The 22,853-nt window shown below is 42.3% G+C and overlaps 1 protein-coding gene across 6 annotated transcripts in view; it reads left to right on the plus strand.

The window, feature by feature from the left end:
- The window catches only part of FAT3 (FAT atypical cadherin 3), a 573,478-nt gene that overhangs the window by 412,059 nt on the left and 138,566 nt on the right, over positions 1 to 22,853 (plus strand). For all 6 annotated transcript variants that reach the window (XM_040340131.1, XM_040340132.1, XM_040340133.1 and 3 more), the window contains 3 exons: positions 16,160 to 16,356; positions 18,116 to 18,269; positions 21,197 to 21,430. In XM_040340131.1, coding sequence (XP_040196065.1) covers positions 16,160 to 16,356; positions 18,116 to 18,269; positions 21,197 to 21,430 — 585 coding nt within the window. The remainder of the gene's footprint in view (positions 1 to 16,159; positions 16,357 to 18,115; positions 18,270 to 21,196; positions 21,431 to 22,853) is intronic.

The following is a 22,853-nucleotide window of genomic DNA, read 5'->3' on the forward strand; positions in this document are numbered from 1 at the left end:
TCAAAACCGATCGTGTGTGGGCCCCATAGGTTATTTAACCATCGGTTAAAAAAAAGCCAACTTGCTTTAAATTTAATCGTTAGTAGGCACAACCATCGGTTAAAAATCCACGCATGCTCAGAATCAAGTCGACGCATTCTTGGAAGCATTGAACTTCGTTTTTTTCAGCACGTTGTTGTGTTTTACGTCACCGCGTTCTGACACGATTGTTTTTTTAACCGATGGTGTGTAGGCGCGATGGACCATCAGTCAGCTTCATCGGTTAACCGATGAAAACGGTCCATCAGACCGTTCTCATCGGATTGACTGATCGTGTGTACGCAGCTTAATAAAGCACTTACGTCGCTTTCCTGTCGGTATGACCCCTTTAAAATTGCCTTAAAAAGGCCTGTGACCAGTTTCAGTAGCTTCACTGCAACATGCACCAGAAAATTAGGGCCAGATTCACAGAAAAAGTATGCCGGAGTATCTGCTGATACTTTGGCGTACTTTCAAATTTGCCGCGTCGTATCTTTATTTGTAATTCACAAACAAAGATACGACGGCTTTTGGCTAAGATCCGACAGGCGTACGGCTTTGTACGCCTTCAGATCTTAGGATGCAATACTTCGGCGACCGCTGGGTGGAGTTTGCGTCGTTTTCCGCGTCGGGTATGCAAATTAGCTGTTTACGGCGATCCACAAAGGTACGCGCGTTCGTCGCAATCTCTTTTGTCGTCGCTAGTCGGATTTTCCTGTCGCAAACTTAAGCCTGCTATTTAATGGCTTCGATTTAGAACAGCCATGTTAAAGTATGCCCATCGTTCCCGCGTCGAATTTCAATTTTTTTTTTTTTTTGAGTAAGATGTCCGGGAATACAAAAGGACGTAACGCACGTCGCCATTCAAAAAACACGTCGGGGCGCCGTAATTTCGCGCAAAGCATGGCGGGAAATTTCCTAACGGAGCATGCGCAGAACGTTCGGCGCGGGAACGCGCCTAATTTAAATGGTACACGCCCCATTTGAATTAGGCGGGCTTGCGCCGGATGGCTTTACGCTACACCGCCGCAAGTTTACACGCAAGTGCTTTGTGAATCAAGCACTTACGATGAAAACTTGCGGCGGAGTAACGTAATGGGGATACTTTACGCCGCCGTAATTGTTCGTGAATCTGGCCCTTAGTTCTTAATAGAGCTGCTTTTGGTGCTATTGTTGCATTAAATAAAAACAAATTACCTCCAGTTTATAGATAACAAAACTAGAGATAATTTAAGAAGAGTTCCAGATATTGAAATGCTATGCAGCTATGCTGTATATAGACCACGCTGCCAATTTTTTTTTAATCCAGATTACTAAACAGTAACACACGTAAAAGTACAAAAGATAAATAAACAAAAACAGAAAATACAATTAAAGGTATGTAAAGGAAAATTGTTTTGTTTTAAATAACAGACATGTTATACTTACCTCCACTGTGCAGCTTGTTTTGCACAGAGTGTCCCCGAACCTGCTCTTCTGGGTTTCCCTCGGCGGCTGTCTCAGCTCCCCCTCGAAAGAACTCATCACCTTCATGCGAGGGAGCTATAAGTGTATAGCATCAGTGTATAAGTGTAAGTACTGTATAAGTGTATAGCATCACTGTCCAACCACTTCACCTTGTCCAATCGTAATGCAGCGTGGCAGCCAATAAGAACAGGACCTGGAAGCAAGTGGAGACCATATGAATTCTGACGTTGTGTGCATGGAGCCCATAGGCGTGCGCACAGGGTGTGCCGGGTGTGCCTGGGCACACCCTAATCACCCCATGTGCATTAGCATTATCCAGGGGTGGCACCAGGTGGGGGGTTGGGGTCCCAGTGGCCAGTGTAAATGCCCTCAATTATATTAAAGGCTAGGTTCAACTGTAGGAACACATTACAGCTATACATAGGATGTAACAAAATATGCTCCCAATCAACTGTCTCCCACCAACAGAGCCTCCTCCCTGTGACAGCAGGTGGCGCTCACGTGTGTTTGAGCTTCGGGATGCACACCCTAATACAATAGGCTGCGCACACCTATGATGGAGCCTCTCCTGTGTGTGTCCTCAGATCTGCATTTACACAAGCCTGAAGTGTCAGCCAGGCTCCGCCACAGCTGGGAGAAGGCATACCGACACAACAGGAAGTGTCAGATGTTGAAGATTTCATAAGCATTTTCTAATGCTTGTCATACACGGGTCAAATTTCGAAAGATCTTTCTTTAGAAAATCAGAAAATGTGTGCGTTTTGTGATCCGATGGTGCCACCATTGATTTTGAAATTCGACTGACCAATCCTTCAATTTCACCTCATGTTCCTACAGAAAAGAATTTTCGGCCCGGTTCACAGAATAAGTACGCCGGAGTATCTGCTGATACTCCGGCGTACTTTCAAATTTGACGCGTCGTATCTTAATTTGTAATTCACAAACAAGATACGACGGCATTTGGCGGCCGCTGGGTCGCGATTGCGTCGTTTTCCGCGTCGGGTATGCTAATTAGCTGTTTACGGCGATCCACAAAGGTACGCGCGTTTGTCGCATTCTCGTCGTCGCTAGTCGGCTTTTCGCGTCGCAAAGTTACGGCAGCTATTTAGGTGGTGTAACAATAGACAGCCCATGTTAAAGTATGGCCGGCGTTCCCGCGTTGAATTTCACATTTTTTTTTTTGCGTAAGTCGTCCGGGAATACGAAAGTACGTCACGCACGTCGCCATTCAAAACATTACGTCGGGGCAACGTCATTTCGCACAAAGCACGGCAGGAAATTTCAAAACGGAGCATGCGCAGTACGTTCGGGAACGCGCCTAATTTAAATGGTCCCTGCCCCATTTGAATTAGGCGGGCTTGCGCCGGACGGCTTTACGCTACGCCGCCGCAAGTTTACACGCAAGTGCTTTGTAAATCAAGCACTTACGATGAAAACTTGCGGCGGAGTAACGTAAAGGGGATACGTTACGCCAAAGCGCAAGTACGTGAACCTGGCCCTTCATGTCTGGTAATCTTTCTTTCTTTCCGGGAACCTTCATTTCTTTCCAGAAATGTTCTTTTCTTGCACATGCGCATTTCTTTTTTGATTACATTTCTCGCATGATTCTCCCATCATTGATTAGAAAATCGTTAATTTTTTTCAAAAAATATCCAACCTGTTGAATTATTAAAATTCGATGGCCGCCCAAAAATCGTCAGTTGCTGCAGCCCACTAATGGTGCGAAATCTGAACGAAAATACTTAGATAAGATTTTCGAAAGAAAGATCTTTCGAAATTCGACCTGTGTATGGCCAGCATAACTATGCAAGAAAGCAAAGATCGTCTACGATGTCAGCACTGGTCAGTTATATAAAGCTGCATTACTATGCTGCATTACCTTATTTTTAGGTTATAGGTCTCTTTACGTTACTGATTGGTCCACTTTTTCGACCCCACAACAAAAAAAAGAGTATGCATGCTTGCATTTCTCTTCATTTCCTCAAATAATCCCTTGCTGTGAACACAGTATGTTCAGAAAAGTTTGTTATGCACCATTATGGCTCTCCCTGGAGCACCTTCTGCTTTTAAAATAAAAGGAAAAATCAATACAATTATTCTAGCCGGTTACCGAAATGTAGCACGCTTAGCTCTGCGGCGGTACTTATGTCACATTGTAATGATACATTCCATCATTTTTACATCATAAGAAAGGTTTACTAAAACCAATAATAATTGTAAGTATAATGAGATCCACTTGGTTTGTTTTAATGGTGATTACTAAGGAAAATGATATTGTGCCTTTTATATAGCAGAATGAATAATAGGTGCTGAAGCGGGTATTGAAGTTTCCATATTGTTATTGAGTAATTCCGGAATAGAATCTGTATGATATTTAATCTGCAATGCCGTAAAAAAAAAAAAAAAAAAGAATAAAAAGAAGTAAAAACTATTTTTTTAAGTAAATGTTACTATGTAATTTGGCAGCTAAATAAACTCCAGTCTTGGTAGACATCAGGATATTGTTTTAATTAAGGCTGGATTATCTCGGAACCCCTGCCTATGAAATGGTGGTATAAGAAAGCAATGGCCATTATAACTTTGCTGCAATCATAGGCGTGCGCAGGGGGTGTGCCTGGTGTGCCTGGCAGGGCCGGCCCTACCATGGGACCCGATGGTACCATTGTACCAGGCAGCACTTTCAGGGGGGCAGCAAATTTCCTGCCTGCACGCCATCCCATTCCGCCAGCTCCACTCTCCACTCCACTGTGGGGCTAATTGCCGCCCGACCGCTCCACTCGTTCCGCTCTCCGCTCCACTGTGGGGTTAATTGCATGAATAGAGCCATAACAGGTCCTTTTTATACTCCTATATACATGTATAGAGCCATGATAGGTCCACTTTAGTTATCATGATATAAAATAATGGATGTGGGGACATTTTGGTGGGCGTAATTTTTTTTTGGGGGGGGGGGGGCAGCATTTCATTCTTGGTACCAGGCAGCACAATGTCTTGGGCCGGCACTGGTGCCTGGGCACACCCTAATCAATATGTGCAGTGCTAATTCCCCCTACTGCTCAAGCTTTTCCCCCATGTTGCCCCCCTCCCACATGTTTTTAGGATGGAGAGTGGGGAAGGGGCCAATTAATGTCAATTACCGGCCACTTCCTTTTCTAAACGAACACAATGAACACACTCACTCACTCACTGTGTTCAATCGTAATTGAAGCATATTAGACTGTGTTTACAATGCTTCAGTTTGTGAATGACCAGGAAGCCGCTCAGCACATGGCATTTCCCATTCATTCACTGTCCAGTGCAGCTGAGGCTGCAGAGAAAATCATGTGTGTTTGAGCTTTGGGGTGCACACCTATGGCTGCAATATTTTTTTTAGTCGGAACTTACCTTCCTGACAGTAGAAGATATGCAAATTAGCAACTCTCTAATAATACTGTATCATTAGTCCTCTGCCATGTTTCAAAAGGAACCTAGGAGGGTGTACCGCAAAAAGCAAAAGATAACAGTGCTTTATGGGATCTGTGCTTCATTTCTTGCTTGCCTGTGGAAAAGTGACCACACACAGGAGCACTTCCAGGGGTGGACTGACCATTGAGTCACTCGGGCACTGCCTTAGGGCCCCATGTCCCTGGGGGGCCCCATCAGGGTTGCCAGGGACAGTATGTAAAAATCTATGTTTTTTTTACATCTGTCCCTAATATGTCTGAAATCAACATGCTTCTGATGTGAAAATCCAGAGATTTTAGCTGCCCCGCCTCTGCACTGCCTCCTGGCATGGTGGCCATCTGTAAGCCCAGGGGTCCCATAGTCTTCTATTGCCCGGGGTCCCCATGAGTTGTCAGTCCGCCCCTGAGCACTTCAGATTTAATGTATGTTCCTGCTAATGTCTATGGCCAAAATAGTACAACACTTTGGTACACATGTATCTGGTAACAATATAGGGATTCCTAAAAGAAAGTACACTTAAGCCAACTTTGACACGACTTTAAAGTGACTTTGATGAGACTTTTATCATCTCTGGCACTGAAGGTGTGTCAAAGTCAGATCAAAGTAGTGCAGGAACGTTTTCTGAAGACACATCAACTTCAGTAGTGTCAATTAGAACGGCTCTCATAGAGATACATGGCATTTCACACGTCCTGCGACTTTGGGTCAATCTTAAGGTCCCTGCGACTTGGGACTGCAAATTTGCATGACAAGTCGTTCGCCATGATTTCCAATGACAAGCATTCATATTGGTACGACTTCAAGTCGTGCCAACTTCAAAGTAGTCCCTGCACTACGTTGGTCCGACTTTGATGCGAGTTTCACAGGCATTCCTTGAAATTTGCATCAAAATCGTGGCTGCGAAATCGCAGCAAAATGGTGCAACTTTGTTTTCAATCATTTTTTATTAATTTTATAAATTCAAAATTACATACATACATAAACTCCACAATTACACATAATTAAAATTCTATATCTCACATTTACTTATTAATCCCTGTCTTTCAATATTGTAATGTCTGTTCCTCAAGAGTTTTATTCCCTACTCTTCCATCCTCTTTCATTCCTTCTCTCTCTCAAAAAAAGGAACACCCCATTTTACTTTCCCATCCCCTGTCCCTCCCTCCCCCATTTCACCCTAGGGCTATGCCCTGTTCTTATTTAAAGCGGAGTTCCGGCCACAATTTCACTTTTTAAATATAAATACCCCTGTAATACACACGCTTAATGTATTCTAGTAAAGTTAGTCTGTAAACTAAGGTCCGTTTTGTTAGGTTGTTACAGCATTTAGACACTTTATAAAATAGAAATTGACTGGGGCCATCTTAAGTGTGGGCATCATGAAGCCAGACTGTATGACTTCCTGGATTTCAGCCTTGCAGATCTTGCACATGCTCAGTGCTGCACAAGCAGTGTCAGATCAGGTTTCAGCACCTGTGCTGTCCAAGTCACATGATTCTTTGAGACTGGGGAGTGCACAGACTCCTGGAAAGTTACACCCACTACATTCCCAGGAGTCTGTGCGGTGTAGGTTAGGAAGCATTAAGCACCTAGGTGCAGGAAGTGGGAAGATTAATTATTCTGCCTAGCAACAACACTTTAAAGGCATCTAAAAAAAAAAAAAAATCGTAAAGGACTAATGACATTTTTTTAAAACTACTGATGTAATGTTTGTGTTATTTTCTTTGAGGACCGAAATTCTTCCCATTGTTTCCATATTTCTGGTACCAAATTGTGCAACTTTGAAGTCGCAGTAGTGTGAAAGGGGCCTATCTCGCACAAGAGTGAAAGCAGCCTTATACTAAAATGTTAGCATAAAGCTATGTTCACAGTCTTTCTGGAATGGATAAATAAGAGCAATAAAACTCTTCATAATACCTCTCCTGGAGACACGCTGCTCCAGGTTCCCTTCAGCTATGGCCATAACTAAAGACTTAAGCTTGTGACACACGATCGGATTTTCAGACGGGAATTGTGTATTGACAGCCTGTTGGCGGAAAATCTGACCATTTGTACGCTCCATCGGACTATTGTTGTCAAATTTTCTGCAGACAAATGTTGGATGGCAGGCTTTAAAATTTTCCATGGATAACGGTCTGTTGTCGGATTTTCCCATTGGATAAAAGTCCAAAGTACAAACACGCATGCTCGGAAGCAATGCTCACCAAACACCACATTAGCAGAAGGTGCCCAAAGGGTGGTGCTAAAGAGCTGAAAAAACACGTAGTATGTAACTACATTTGTGTTTGTTGGCTGACAATTGTGTGCCGTTTGTATGCAGGACAAGTTCATGGCCAACGCTCTTTGGACAAAAGTCAGAGGCTTTGTCTGCGGAAAATCAGATTGTGTGTACGAGGCTTTAGGCTCCTCATTCATGCTCACATACTTCATAAGCACCTCATTCATGCTCTCTGCTGAAGAGAAATAGTAGCCAATCTAAATTGTAATTCTCCCCTTGATTAAAAGGTGTGGTTCTTCGGGCCAACCCTGAAGTCCAAGGGGAGGATTTGTGGCCTTTAGGTTCCCTACTTCCTTCCATCTCTTTGGAAGAGCCTCCCACTTAGTACTAGTTGGTCAGCTTTAGTCCACTGGGCTTTTTGCCTAGACAGACCTGAATGTGCCTTACCATTGTCAGGAGTCTTGTGCCCCAGGGGGACAGGGAAGGGTTCTTGCTGTTTGTGAGGGGATTATGCAATAACACCCTAAGTGCATTATTTGTGTGTCTTCATGTGCACTTTCCTTGTTTATTTTTGGTGTTTAGTTTTTGCACATTGCACTGCAGACTTTAAGGCTTTAAAACACAACGTTTTATGGTATCCTAAGGCCTCGTACACACGATAGGTTAACCAGAGGACAACGGTCTGATGGACCGTTTTCATCGGTCAAAACCGATCGTGTTTGGGCCCCATAGGTTATTTAACCATCGGTTAAAAAAAAGCCAACTTGCTTTAAATTTGGTTAAAAATCCACGCATGCTCAGAATCAAGTCGACACATGCTTGGAAGCATTGAACTTTTTTTCAGCACGTCGTTGTGTTTTACGTCACCGCGTTCTGACACGATCGGTTTTTGAAGTGATGGTGTGTAGGCACGACAGACCATCAGTCAGCTTCATCGGTTAGCCGATGACAACGGTCCATCAGACCGTTCTCATCGGATGGACTGATCGTGTGTACAGGGCTTTAGACTACTTGTGTGCTTTGAGAATTTCTAAAATATTTTTTTTTTTTCACAAAAAGAGCTGTATTTTTTTTTTATTATAATGACTTTATAATATTTGACCGTTGCTTAGTGTCAGAATAGTTGTGTAATGGGATTTCTCCTATCCTTGTCTTTATGTGACAATACTTTGCAGCTGACTTGAGGATTCTACTTGAAATTAATGAAGCATTGTTAATCAATCTCCTTTAGAAAAGCACTTAGTGTGTGTACTCTTGAGGAAAAGAGAGAAGCGTTGAAAATTTACTGTCAACATGAAAATTTGCTGACAGCCCTGGTATCGGGTCGCGTGGCGGCACAGTCAATCACCGAGGACAGCCAGCCTAGAGAGTGTAATCTGCTCAATAACAAGCACAATATGACCCAGGCTGTATATAGGCTCATTACAAAGCACAGGAAGGTATGATTGTGCTAATGAACTTTTTGTTCCTGTTGCATGAGGACAAACCTATGCAGATGGCTCCAAGACAGCAGAATGCCCTTCAGGGCCACCATTATGGAGTTGCGGTGTCTGCAACGCATTTGTTCTGCACTATGTTTGAGATCTTTTGTTGTAAGTCACCTTTAGTGCAATCAGAAAGTTTTGATTGGCTAATGAACTTTTTTTTCCTTTTGCGTGAGGACAGACCTATGCAGCTGGCTCCAAGGCAGTAGAAGGCCTTTAAGGGCCACCATTAAAGAACTGCCGTGTTTGTCCTGCATTATGTTTGAGATCTCTTGTTGTAAGACACCTTTAAGATTAATATTCCACTTTGTGGACAGTGCAGTAAACACTACGGCCCAGATCCACAAAGAAGTTACGCTGGTGTATCTATTGATACGCCGCGTAACTTCTAGGTTGCTCCGGCGTATCTTTGTTTTGTATCCACAAAACAAGGTACGCCTGAAGCTGGGTTAGATCCGACTGGCGTACGTCTTAGTACGCCGTCGGATCTAAGGTGCATATTTACGCTGGCCGCTAGGTGGCGCTTCTGTCGATTTCCACTTCGAGTATGCAAATTAGCTAGATACGCCAAACCACAAACGTACGTCCGCCCGGCGCATTTTTTTACATCGTTTCCATAAGGCTTTTTTTGGCGTAACGTTACCCCTGCTATATGAGGCGTACTCAATGTTAAGTATGGACTTCGGGCCAGAGTCGAATTTTCCATTGTGTACGTCGTTTGCGTAAATCGTTCGCGAATAGGGCTTTGCGTAAATTACATTCACGTCGTCTAGGCATTGAGTGGGTGTAATTTAATTTGAAAATTCAACGTGATACTGAGCATGCGCGCGCATGCGCCGTACGAAAAAAGCGTCAGTTACATGGGGTCAAGCTTATTTTACATAAAACACGCCCCCCCTGTTCATCATTTGAATTCCGCGCCCTTACGCCGGGAGATTTACGCTACGCCGCCGTAACTTTAGAGGCAGATGCTTTGTGAATACAGCACTTGCCTCTCAAAGTAGCGGTGGCGTAGAGTAAAAACGATACGATACGCCTGCCTAAAAATACGCCGCTGACTGTGGATCTGGCCCTACTTGTGCTAAAGGAAACATACAGTATAAGCTGTCATTGCTGGCCTCACCTTCTGAAAACGCTAGTTTCCTAGTATCACACAGGAGCGTGCCCCCAAGCTAACCCCCTTGGGAAAGAGCTTCCCAGAGGGGGTTAGCTCATGCGGGGAGGAGCCACAAGAGCCGCCGTGGGACCTCAGAAGAGGACGTTCGGGGCCACTCTGTGCAAAACGAACTGCACAGTGGAGGTAAGTATGACATGTTTGTTTTAAAAAATAAAATAAAAAAACAAACCCATACAACCCCTTTAATTTTTTTCAGAACATACCTAGTCCAGGCCACTAATGTAACCCCCTCCAGTACATACAAAACACTCTCAGCCACCCCTCTTCCTCTCTGATTACAATATTCTGAGCTTAGTAAAAAAAAAAAACATATGACAAACTTTATCATATATTGAATACATGTAATCAGAAAGGCAAATAGGTTATCAGAGGTGACGTGTTTTGGACCTACTTGAAAATGGTAATGTTTAAAAATGCAGGCCTGGAGCCTCCTAGCTTAGTGGTGAAGGTCATCTACTGATTTTTTGTTGTTGGGACATTTTGGCTACAGAATATATCAAAAGTAGATGTAAATCCTAAAGTGGAACTTTGCTCATAGCAGTTCATAAAAAATATTTTTAGCCAGGAACATGCTTTCCACATTAATAGTTATGCAACCAAAACTGGCTCCGGCAGTATTCCTGTTTCTTCTTGCTGGAGGCTGTAATTTTGCTGAAGCCCTGTACACGTGACCTGGATTCCCAGCGGTAACCCGAGAACCTGCTCGGTAAGTTTCCCCGTGTACACACGGCCGGGTTTCCCGTCGGGTAAACTGCGGGGAGAGCTCTGGCCAGGAATCCCGGCCGCGTGTATGCTCCCTCGCAGTGTTTTCCCATAGGAAAACTGCCGGGTTTAAAACCATCGGGAATCCCTAAGGGGAAAATAGAGAGCAGGAAAACTGCAAGGAAGCATACACACGGCTGGGATTCCCAGCCAAAAGCTCTTCCCGCAGTTTTCCTGGCAGGAAAACCGGTCGTGTGTACGGGTCTTTAGAGCCCTGAGCAGCAGTTAAAACAGAATTAAACCCTCCTATACTTTTCAGCTGAAGAAGCTGCCATCTGTTTGATCTGCAACCAGGACCGGATTTCCCACAAGGCCAACAAGGCCAGGCCTCGGGGCGGCACTGTGTGCAGGGGCGGCACCGCGCGGCGGAGGAGACAAGGAATTTTTTCAGCGGTGCGGGCCGTGCGGTGGCGGAGAGAGATTACATCTTCTCTCATTGTTCGCACTGCTGTTCCAACTTCCGCCCTTACTTACAGGCTGCGTGACACAGAAGAGAGAGAATTACGTCATCTCTCACCGCCCGCCCTCACTCTCATCTCTCACTCGAGTCTCATGTGCCTCTGTTTCACGGTTAACCTGCAGCTAGTTTCCCTGTGTGGGAGAGGAAAGGCTGACAGCATTGTACCTGGCTGCAAGTACTCTGCAATGCTGGAGGGGGGCTTGATTTTACATGCAATCAGTGACAAACTGATACTTTTTGAGTGGCAGCCAGGTAACTGTGGCAATTCCCAGTCTGCTAGCAGGCAGTGTGGCAAGTGACATCCCCATCTCGTGGCAGGCAGTGTGGCAAGTGACATCCCCATCTCGTGGCAGGCAGTGTGGCAAGTGACATCCCCATCTCGTGGCAGGCAGTTGTGGCAAGTGACATTCCCATCTGGTGGCAGGCAGCGTGGCAAGTGACATCCCCATCTGGTAGCAGGCAGCGTGGCATCTCCATCTGGTAGCAGGCAGTGTGGCAAGTGACATTCCCATCTGGTGGAAGGCAGTGTGGCAAGTGACATCCCCATCTGGTGGCAGGCAGCGTGGCAAGTGACATCACCATCTGGTGGCAGGCAGTGTGGCAAGTGACATTCCCATCTGGTGACAAGCAACGGTGGCAAGTGACACGCTCAGGGCTCACACTCATTCTGCTTTATGTTGAGTTTAACTATTTCATTTTATATTACAATGTAATGATAGAAATAATGCATTTCAATCATCCTGACACCATAACAACCATGGTGCCGGGATGATTGAAGCACTAACACCAGTCATTGTCTGGGAAAAATCGCTTACCCCCGCGCGTCGCCCCCCCTTTAATGGGGGGGGGCGGCATTGAAGGACCCGGCCTTGGGGCGGCAAAGGGAGTAAATCCGGGCCTGTCTGCAACTGCCATGGTGCTATACATACAATCAGACACCAACCATTTGTTGGTTTTTCAGTTTGGTTGAGAACACAGGCAAATGTGACAGTTACATTCCTGGCATGCTGGGAATATAATATTTTTTTTTAAATCTGATAAATAGATGGTTTTTGTTCCGCTTTAATCTTTAGGCTGTCAACCCCTGTATGGAGGCCACTAGATGTAATCCACTCGGCTAAAGTCTCCTTTCCTTGTGTCTGTGTGTTAGGAAAGAAAGAGAAGAGCAGGAGTCGGCTGAAATAGCAGCTTTTGTATGACAACTGCCAAGATTATGGAGGACAGCAATTCTTCATTAGAGCAGGGTGCACCCAAAGGAGGCTTTGCAGGTTGCCTTGGGTTGCCTTGGGCCACATCAGACGGCTCCACGGGTTGAGCATGTTTGTTTTAATCACTTCAGCCCCGGAGGATTTCGCTGCCCAATGACCGGGCCATTTTTTTGAGATTCATCATTGTTTCGCTTTAACTGACAATTGTGCGGTCTTGCGTTTTTTTATTTTTTTGCGCTATAAACAAAAAAGCAATATTTTTTACTTTTTGTTATAATAAATATCCCCCAAAAATATATAAAAAAAACAAATTTCTTTCTCAGTTTAGGCCGAAATGTATTAGTCTACATATTTTTGGAAAAAAAAAACGCAACAAGCGTATATTGATTTGTTTGCGCAAAAGTTATAGCGTCTACAAAATAGATGATAGTTTTATGGCATTTTTATTGTTATTTTTTTTATTAGTAATGGTGGTGATCAACGATTTTTATCATGACTGTGTGACATTATGACAGATATAGCAGATACTTTTGATGCTATTTTGGGACCATTGTCATTTATACAGCGATCAGTGCCATAAAAATGCACTGATTACTGTGTAAATCACACTGGCAGGGAAGGGGTTAATCACTAGGTGGCGATAAAGGGGTTTCAGTGTGTCCTAGGGAGTGATTCTAACTGTGTGGGGGCTGGGCTACCAGTGACACAACAGTGATCACTGCTCCCGATGACAGGGAGCAGTAGATCTGTGTTCTGTTACAAGGCAGAACAGGGAAATGCCTTGTTTACACAGGCACCCCCCTGTGTTGCCTCTCCGTGACACAATTGCAGGACCCCGGCGGACATCGAGTCCCTTTGTACAGCCGTGCCATTCTGCCAACGTAAATGTTCGTGTGGCACTCGGCAATCGGTTAAAGATTGGGTTTACATATATTTTTTCTGTATGTTTTGTGTTGACAGGATCCAAAATTGGAAGGGAAGGTTCGTTTTGGTGAATAAAGATTTTTAGAAGTATTATCTCCGTTCCCTTTTGGCCTCACGTAGACTTTAATTATTTCCAAAGTGACCCCCTAACAACTTTTCATAAACAGCATAATGTAGAAAATGTACAGGTTAACCCACTTTGTAGCCTACCTGAGTAAAGCCAAGCTAACTCCAGTGCTACCACTCCAGCCTTAAAGTTTTTAATTTTGATTTTAATATCCCAATTGATTCATCTACCACTGTAGAAAACCAGGATGTAAATTTTCAATCTCCGTTATGGAATATGTTAACAGACAATTTTAAGCACCCCCAGAAGTTCCTTCTAGACAAAGGTTATTCGCTTTTCTGGGACCTAATAACCCTTCTTTTTTTTTCCAAGGAGGATGTGTCTCTGCAGTTTAATGATGTGGAAACGTGTTATTGCCTTTTTCAATGTCAGTGTTCCAGCCTAATAAAAGGTTGTTCTGCTTCATCTCTTATACTCTTTACCAGCCTTCAGTCTGATAAATTCCATGTAATTGAAACGCTTATCTTGAACTTGCTCCTCAAATGACCCCTCATTAGGACTGTTTTGTACTTGTGAGTCTTCCCTCAGTCATGAACGTATTTCCTTCTTGAAAATTAATAATTAAGGATTGCGCACATCTGTATCATAATTCCTAATTTCCGTAATAGAATCTGCTGATTTTGCTTGCTTCCTTATCAAGAGGAAATTACATTTCCCAGGTAACTAACACCAGAACAAAGTGTATCACCCCTGAGACCAATATATTTAGAGGTGATTCGTTTCGGAGTCCATTCACACTTCTGTAATTTAAACGACCAGTCCACCCATAACTAACATTTTAGTTTGTGATAGGTGCTGGATACCTAAAGTATATCTACAGCCAACATTTGTTCTGGTATTGGATAATGTGAGGAATGGTTCAAACCACTGTTTTATGTCATTCCTTTAGTTCCTAGTGTAAAGATAGGCACCAGTATTTCCTTTCTTTTGCTGATTGATGATAACTATTTCTATCAGAAGTGACAAAAGGGGACCTGGTTGTCACAACCACAGGCTGCATTTCATTCCTGGAAGTGGTGCCGACTAGGGAAACAGGAATTTAATTCAAAAACATAAGTGGTAAATGGGTGGGTTAGTGGGGTTAGGTGTTTATCTTTGCCTGTAGGCTTTAAAATATATGGAGAGTTCTCACATACAAATTTTAATTTTCTGTAAATTCGTACAGAGCTTGTATATCGTATGTGTGTTCTATTTTACATACACTTAGCTGCCCATTTCCAACTCCTGCTTGTAAACAAATTCAGATAACAAATTAATTTTAAAGGTCATGCAAAAATGCAATCCAAAGTCTCTAAGATGTACTGCACTGTATGGTAAGAGTGATTTAAAGGCTACACAAACAAGTTGTGTTTTTAGAACAGAACAGGGTTCCCAACCGTCAATGTACAGACGTTCCATAAAAAGCTGCAGGCTAATTCAAGCTGTCCATGAAGTCAGAGAATAAAAAATAATTCCATAAAAAAAATATAGATTTTTTTTTCTTACTGTTGTGCGCCAGTGTTATCTCACTTTAATCTGATGCAACACTTAAAAGTTTGTTTAGTGGTCTCATCTAAAGTATTAGATTTTTCTATGTTGTTCAGCTTCTTTCAGTGTGATACCAGCCTGTCCAGGCTTTTTTTTTCTACCACCAACTGTAATTATTTCCAAAGCATAGCTAAAGTATAACTAGTAATGGACTGTTGCTAAAACTTGATACTATCCTTATGGTCAGGTCAGGTCAGCACTGCTAAAGTGAGATGGCTATTCAGATATCAAGCTGACTATAAGAAAATATATTGAAGGTTGTCCACACTGCTCCAAATTGGCCATGGATGTTCTCTTTTCCCTAGAAAAACAAAGTTGGATTTTAACTTGTCCACATGATCACTGCTGTTTGTATTGAAAGCAGTGGCCATGGCCATGACCATACTTTAGACAAATGCAAATACAAACTTATATCGGTGAAGTCTACCTGTACGTTTATGTAGTAAGTGCTGGCCCTATCTCAACAGTGTAACAATTATAGTCTTAGATTATGCCTAATTTGACATGCTGGGTATAGGAAGAGTGGCCACACAGGACCTGGTCTATGGAAACTGTACCACAACAGATGACACATAACTAGTCACCACCATTGCCTGTTAGTTTCCTGTAGCTGATTTTTCCCCATTACTGATACTGATATAAAATGTCTTGTTCTGTACCATGTCTCTACATTATGGTGGCCATCTTGATAGAGGAGCAGGGCTTTGCATTCTCATGTCAGAACTGCCTCCCCTGATAATAGGTGGTCTGGTGACTGGTATGGTAATGATCAAGAAGCAGCGGGAGAGGTGTTGGAAGCACAAATCTTCAGAATGTATTAAGCAGAAGCAGGGAGATCCTTGGACTACAGATCCTCAGGTACATCTTTATCTCCAGCAAGGAGAACTGTAAGCAACAGAGTAGTGGCATCACCAAGTCTTACTTCAAATTGGGCGAGACTAGAAGTCAGAGGCACAGTTTTTTAAATGATCTCACAATGCAGATGTACAGCTATGAGGATCAAGGCACATGAGTGCCTGGGAACACTCATATACCAGGAAGTACATTGCTATTTTTATAAAGAAAAATGGTACACATTGAATAGTAGTGCTTAGGAATAATAAACATGTTGCTTATATAATAGCAAATATTCACTGTTTAAGCTCAGTTCTATGTTTACCTTTAAAATTGTACAGTATTTTCTCATTGGAAGGGTTTTAATGTTTCCAAAACTATAACAGGTTGTGTTTGAGTTAGTCATTAGGATACAAATAATACTTTGATTATTAAATTCTTTGATTATTATTAATGCTTTGGTCACAAACATGACTCTGACTGGATCTTCTTCTTCTTTCCCCCTCCAGGAGGTAACCGCAAGGGTAAGTTTGGCTTGGGCCTCATACAAAACGAATGGAAAGTTTACGTCAAAAGGCCTTTGGATCGTGAGGAACAGGACACATACTTTCTGAATATCACTGCAACAGATGGCCTTTTTGTCTCTCAGACTGTCGTAGAGGTTTATGTAGCGGACGTCAATGACAACAGTCCTGTGTGTGATCAGGTATGGACTAAAACTGTATGTTTAATTCATGTGTCTTCTTTTTAAAATTATTCCATTGACTGGGGACATAGATTTATTTGTGAGAGTCCACCCAGAGCTAGAAGAAGATGTGTGCAGTACTATTACAGTCTTTTATTCTTAGACCTTGTACACACGACTGTTTTCCTCAACAGAATCCATCAAGAAACTTGGTGGCAGAGCTTTTTTGCCTAGGAAAACGGTTGTGTGTATGTTTTTCATCGAGAAAACTGTTGAGGAACTCGGTGAGAAAAGTTCCTCGTCGGGAGTCTCAATTTCCTCGTCGTTTTCCTCGTCGGGCTGGTTTTCGACGAGAAACACGTTCCTGTGTATGCTTAGAAACCCGCGCATGCTCAGAATAAAGTATGAGACGGGACCGCACCTTCGGTAAAAGTTGCGTTTGTAATGGAGATAGCACATTTGTCACGCTGTAACAGACTGAAAAGTGAAAATCATCCCTTACCAAACTTTTTCTTAACACGCAGTAACATGAGATTAGCAAAAGCAGCCCCAAGGGTGGTGCCAGTGGAATTGAACTTCCCCGTGTTGAACGTCACCGCGTTTGAGAACGACGAGATTTGGTCTTGACGGTGTGTACGCAAAGAAAGCTTGTCAAGATTCTCGACAAGCCTAACAAGGAACTCGTAGAGGAAAACGATGTTTCATTTACGACGAGTTCCTCGGTCGTGTGTACGAGGCCTCAGGCTCTTGTGTGGTAAAATAGGCACTCAGGAAATTCTAACTTGTCTACATGATCATTAGTCTTTGCACAGACTCAGTGAATACAGCTATCATAACTGACCATACTTCAGAGAGGTGCAAATATAAACATATATTAGTGAAGCCTGCCTGTCTGTTTATGTAATGAGTGTTGGCCTTATCTCAACAAAGCAACAAATATAGTCTTGGAATATGGCTATTTATGACATGTCAGGTGTTAAAAGGGGCGCACATAAGTTATATAACCTGAACAAAAAATGGACAAGTCACCATGATTGCCTGTAGGCTTTCAGAAACTGATCTCTTCCTCATTACCGATGTACTCCATGCATGGATTTAGTCATCTGGTTAGAGGAGTAGGACTGACGTAGGGGGCACTGGGGAGAAAGACCTATAAAAGTCTGAGATTCAACAGCACAGCTACTCCAAAAAAAAGATTCAATGCAGGCTCATAACATAGCAGTACACCTGTAGAATGCAGGTAAGTATACATTTGAGGATAAGTAAATGAATCAGTCAGAAAAGGAAATGAATAACCACACTCTGAGCTGCAGCCATTTTCTTATTTATTAAATAGCAGCAGGGGTCACTTCTGACATTTCTTGCATTGAAAAGCATTTTTTGATAAAGGTCTTTGAAAAAGTGCTTTTCAGTGTAAAACATATCAGAGGTGACCCCTGGTGCTATTCAATAAATAATAAAAGATTCTGCAGCCCAGAGTGTGTTGATTTATTTCCTTTTCTGACTGATTTTATGTAGAAGAACAAGCCAGACCAACACTTAGTGATTTTGCAGCGGAGCCTATGATAAGCCATTCACATTCAGCAGTAAGTATGTCTTATTCATTAAAGGAAGAAGAGGGAGGGTTACTGCAGGTTGGGGATGGCAAAACAAGTTTTAGAGGTTGCATTGTGGTAATTTTATGTGATCAGTTTAGTTGGTTATAGTACTTAGTGTAGTTCTTCTACTATAGGGTTTTAGTTTGAGTTTACCTTAAATGTATAACAATTATCTCCCTCAGGTTATAAACACAGCATCATTTCACGAAGACATCCCTCCGAATAAAATGCTTCTTAAGATCAGTGCCAAAGATGCTGACATGGGAACCAACGCCGAGATCCGCTACTCTCTCCATGGACCTGGTGCCGACAGTTTTTATTTAGATGCTGAAAGTGGTAAGTTGACATGCAAAGGCCCAGCTGCAGTGTAAATCTTTTAGCCCTGTAGCATCACTTTTGGGATTCAATCCAGAAGACTGAATACATACTGTGCAAGCAGGGTGTCAAGGACCCACCCCCTAAAGGTGCATGGCCGTAACATTCTGCACTCACATTTTAATGATGTAGACAGTTAACCTCTCACTGCACCATTAAGGACTACTCATAATAAAGAAGCGGTTAAGAGGACCACACACATCACATTATAAGCCATAGGACTTCCTGACAAGATAAATATTAAAACAGTGAGTAACAATATGCATGAGTAGGCCTCTGGTGCAGAGGAGGGAATTGGGAATGGCAATGATTAGAGAGAAGGGAATAAGTAAATATGGATTGAGTATTGAAGTAACTCACTTATACTCCTATCTGGACACTGGTAGACTCAGGTTAAAAAAAAAGGATTACATTGAGATTCTTTATAAAAAAAATTGTCTTATTGCATGCTGTCCAATGTACACTAAGGCCCAGATTCTCAACCGAGATATGACGGCGTATCTCCAGATACGCCGTCGTATCTCTGCATTGAGCCGTCTTATCTATGCGACTGATTCTTAGAATCCGTAAGTCTCTTACGCCGACGGATCTAAACTGCATTTTTTTTGACCGCTAGGTGTCGCTTCCGTCGAATTCCGCGTCGAGTATGCAAATTAGCTAGATACGCGAATTCCCGAACGTACAAGCGGGCGACGCAGTAAAGTTACGATGTTTACGTTAGGCTTTTCCCGGCGTAGAGTTGTCCCTGCTATATGAGGCGCAGCCAATGTTAAGTATGGCCATCGTTCCCGCGTCGAAATTTGAAAAAGTTACGTCGTTTGCGTAACTCGTCCGTGAATGGGGCTGGACGTAATTTCACGTCCACGTCAAAACCAATACGTCCTTGCGGCGTATTAGGAGCAATGCACACTGGGAGACTTCCACGGACGGCGCATGCGCCGTTCGTGAAAACCAGCAATCACGTCGGGTCACAGTAGATTAACATAAAACACGCCCCCCTTCCACATTTGAATTAGGCGGGCTTACGCCGGCCGATTTACGATACGCCGCCGCAACTTACGGAGCAAGTGCTTTGAGAATATAGCACTTGCCCGTGTAAGTTGCGGCGGCGTAACATAAATCAGATATGTTACGCCGCCGCTAAGATACGCCAGTCTACCAGAATCTGGCCCTAAGATGCCATATTTTTTAGTTCAGGTGTTTCCAGTAAATGAAGATAGTTGTGTGCTTCCAACCTTGTGGCAAAAATTTGAGGAAGGCCCTTTTCTGTTCCAGCATTTTTCCCCTAAGCAAAGCCAGCTTCTAAAGACATACTTTCGCACATTTGTTGTGGAGAGACTCAACCCTATTAAACACCTTTGGAAGCAAATTAAAACACCAACTGTGAGCCAAGTATTCTGGTTTCTCATCAGTATAATGACCTCGCAAATGCTCATTTTGCTTAAATGGAATCAAATTCCTACAAACTCCCATCTTCATAATCTGCCACTCCACAATCTTGTGGAAACCTTTCTCAGAAGAATGAAGGCAGGGGGTGTCCATATCAATGCCTTTGATATTGGAATCAGATGTCCAACAAGCTTATGTAGGTATATCAGGTCTCCAAAATGTGGCCATGTACAGTAGTGTATTACACAACAGCTTACATAGAATTACCCTCATCAGTTCTTGGTTATATGGTTACTATTAACGTTTCATGTGTTTCCATTGCTGGATGAAGCATACATAATTAAACATGGAGAGGGATGAACATATGGTCCTTGAAGGATTTAAAGCAGAACCCTCAGTATTACAAGGCATATACCCTGTTTATTGTGGTTGTGGTGGTGGTCTTTAAGGCTGAGTGGGGTATAGCTGAGGGAGTATGATAAAGGCCCAGGGAACAACCCAGGGTATCCATCCCCCAGAGAGGCAGGAGAGCTCCTATAGTGTAGTATGTATGTAGGGTTGATTGTTACAATAATACTGATTTAGAAGTATATAAACTCATAACGTATATTTGGTATGGTTGCAGTGACCCTGTCAGGTAAGCCATGCAACATCCTAGTACGCAAGTGGAAAATATTCCTGTCTCCACACAGGATAGGGTTGGTCATGCTCAATGCCTCAGGGGTCCCAGTCCTAGGTCCTTGAAGGGACCATCAGGGTGATATACAGCTTGTTTGAGAAGGAACAAATACCTGTTGTTAGACTGAACAGAGGAGACACCCATAGGAATCTATGCTTTGGTATGTCTAGAAACAGATCTGGGTCATTGTGTTGAATAAACATTGCATTTCTTTATTTCACGAAAGACACATATCGTGGTTTAAACTTGCTGCTTTTTCAGCCTAAAAGTGATACACAGATATTGTTTTCTTGTTCTTCACCTTAGCATTTCTCTTTATTTCCAATTTGATGTGTATTGAGCACAATGACCCCAATCTGTTCCTAGACCCCACACCATACATTCCTATGGGCTCCTCTTCTGTTTGATCTCTCAACGTGTTTTTGTTCCTTCTCAAACAACATCCTGTTTATTTTGTCACTGTACTACTTCATGATGACACTAACCTTGTTCTCTTATAGCTAGGTAGGATGCTAAGACAACTTGCCTACAATTCATAATAACAAATAGTCCTTTATGTGGAGGGATGCACGGCCATTGTTCTTCACATAGCTTTCAGTATCAGTCATAACCTGTGAAGGTTGGTTTCAGAGTTTGGAAAAAAAAAATCATACAACAATAAAGTGTCAATTCTTAATTGCTTGCATACAGAGAATGTAGGAAGATATTTAGGTTTGGACAGCATTCTTATTAAAGTCCTAATAGGGAATGTGGCATATGTCACCCTGATAGCTGCTGTCACTACTTGGAAATAATGGCTTATATCTCCAACCATCTGCAGGTGAATTGAAAACATTGGCCCCTTTGGATCGAGAGAAAACTCCGGTCTACCACCTAATTGCTCGAGCCACAGATGGAGGTGGAAGGTTTTGTCAGTCGGAAATACGGTTAATTCTTGAAGATGTCAACGACAACCCTCCGGCATTTTCATCCAGCTACTACGGCGCCAGCGTCTATGAAAATACCCTCACCAAAGCATTGCTAACTCGGGTGCAAGCAAATGATCCTGATGTTGGTGAGTAAGCTTTCATGTAAAATCTAATCTCAAAGTCACAAGTTATTGCTTGTACTGTACCCTCTTAGTTATATATATATATATATATATATATATATATATATATATATAAAAATTCTTAGCTTTACAAGTTGACAAGATAATGCATTATATCTGCAAGCAGAAAAAAATAATCAATTAGACTTCCTTTTTACTTAGCTTATTTGCTTTTTCATTCAAGTATGCTGAATAGTATCTTCAAAGCTTTCCAAAACAGCATTTTTTATGTCCATACATTAGTGGACATACCAGCCAACCTGGTTTGAGTGAGCCCTTGACTATTAAAATGGTCAAAATTAATTCGTAACAAAATAATTATTTAAACACTTACTAATTCCACTGCTTACACTGTTGAACACCATACTTATGCAAAGAATGTTCCCCCAAAGCAGCCTTTCTCACCCTTTTTACCCTCGAGGAACCATTGAAATATTTTATTAGGTCTCAAGGAACCCTTGCTAAACTGAAATAATTGGTGGTCAATGAGAAGAATGTCCTTTACATTAGTGGTCAGTGGGAAGAATGCTTTTTCCTCTTACATTGGGGGGTCAGTGGGAAGAATTTCCTCTTATATTGGTGATCAGTAGGAAAAATGTAATTGACATAAATATATTATACATTGGGAGACGATAATAAATTACCATAAATGGTTAAAAGAAAGGTTATAAATATCAAAAGTGAAGGAAAAGATTGTTGAATTAATTAAAAGTGTAAAGGAGGAACATTCTAATGGGTATATCACATATGTGTATAAATGTGAAAGCAAAACATTACAATTAGATTGGTGCTAAGAAAATATCCAATAGGATAATAAAGTGCAAAAGAAAAATGGCCAATGGATTCATTGCTGAAATAACAAAGACAAGAACAATGTTCCTATGCATAGTCCAAGGAAAGGGAATGAAGTCCCAATGTCAGCAAAAATGATCCCATGTGTGAAAAAGAGCCACCACCAATATGGAAGAGGCTTACCAGAATTATTGGACTCAATAAGGCTTACACCCAATGCGTCAACAAGGCAGGAGGTGTAACCACACCAAAAAGGAAGGTTTTCCCTTGACTTTTGTTTTTGATTAGTCTTGAGATGGCATGATTGTTTCAACAATGATAAACCAAAGAGGCAAGCTCAAACTCTCTTCCAGAAGTAGCCTTGGTTTATCGTTGTTGTTATTATGCATTAGTATCTATTGCTATGTTGGCTGCTTTTATATCTCTAGGACACTAGCGCAGTATCTTTCTCTGTATTTATTATCAATGGTTGACTTCAGTCCATGCTGAATCCAGTTTCAAATCTGCCATGTAAGAAAATCTGTCACTCTCACACTGTTTAAACTGTGTGGTCGAAGTTACACATTTGATCTTTAATTTTAAGATATTGTAAGTA

The sequence above is a fragment of the Rana temporaria genome, chromosome 2 (genome assembly GCF_905171775.1).
Source record: "Rana temporaria chromosome 2, aRanTem1.1, whole genome shotgun sequence".
NCBI classification, from domain to species: domain Eukaryota; kingdom Metazoa; phylum Chordata; class Amphibia; order Anura; family Ranidae; genus Rana; species Rana temporaria.